The sequence below is a fragment of the Penaeus monodon genome, chromosome 15, assembly GCF_015228065.2.
Source record: "Penaeus monodon isolate SGIC_2016 chromosome 15, NSTDA_Pmon_1, whole genome shotgun sequence".
NCBI classification, from domain to species: domain Eukaryota; kingdom Metazoa; phylum Arthropoda; class Malacostraca; order Decapoda; family Penaeidae; genus Penaeus; species Penaeus monodon.
Genome location: NC_051400.1, coordinates 37,086,731 through 37,087,209, shown reverse-complemented (window position 1 = coordinate 37,087,209; position 479 = coordinate 37,086,731). Strand labels below are relative to the sequence as shown.

At 49.3% G+C, this 479-nt stretch overlaps 1 protein-coding gene across 1 annotated transcript in view; it reads right to left on the bottom strand.

Moving 5' to 3' along the window:
- Nucleotides 1-17: 17 nt before the first annotated feature.
- The window catches only part of LOC119582352 (AT-rich interactive domain-containing protein 4B-like), a gene marked incomplete at its 3' end in the record, with an annotated part of 36,609 nt that continues 36,147 nt past the window's right edge, over nt 18-479 (bottom strand). Inside the window, 1 exon segment of the mRNA XM_037930567.1 lies at nt 18-320. Within this exon segment, the coding sequence (XP_037786495.1) occupies nt 18-320 (303 nt within the window).

Genomic DNA, 479 nt, shown 5'->3' with positions numbered 1-479 from the left:
ATTTGTTCCATCCTTACCTCCTCTTGCTGATGGATGCCGGTTTCTTCTCCTGCCTGAGTAGTTGCCTTGGCTGCTGAGTTTCTTGCTGCTGCTGTCTTCCTCGTCAGGGTCATTGCTGGCGCGAGCCCTGGGGCCTCTCCGCCTTTTCTTAGGGACGGCCGCTGCGGAGTGCCCCTCCTCTGTCTCTGAGCCCTCGCCATCAGCCAGGCTTACCTGAGGGAGGTGGCCTGTGTGGCTCTCATGAGGTCGCTTTACAGGTGTGACCAACCTCCCACGGCGCCGGGGCTCACTCCCCAGCGTACTGTCCATTGTGTTGGAATCTACAGGAGAGTATGGGTGTCAATAAATCAGTAGGAAAATTACAATATATCCCAGTAAAATATAATATATAAAATATGTATATAAAAAGACATTTACTGAATAGAAAATTAACAGACACTCAAGATAGGTATATTACATCTGACATCCTCCAAGGAGAA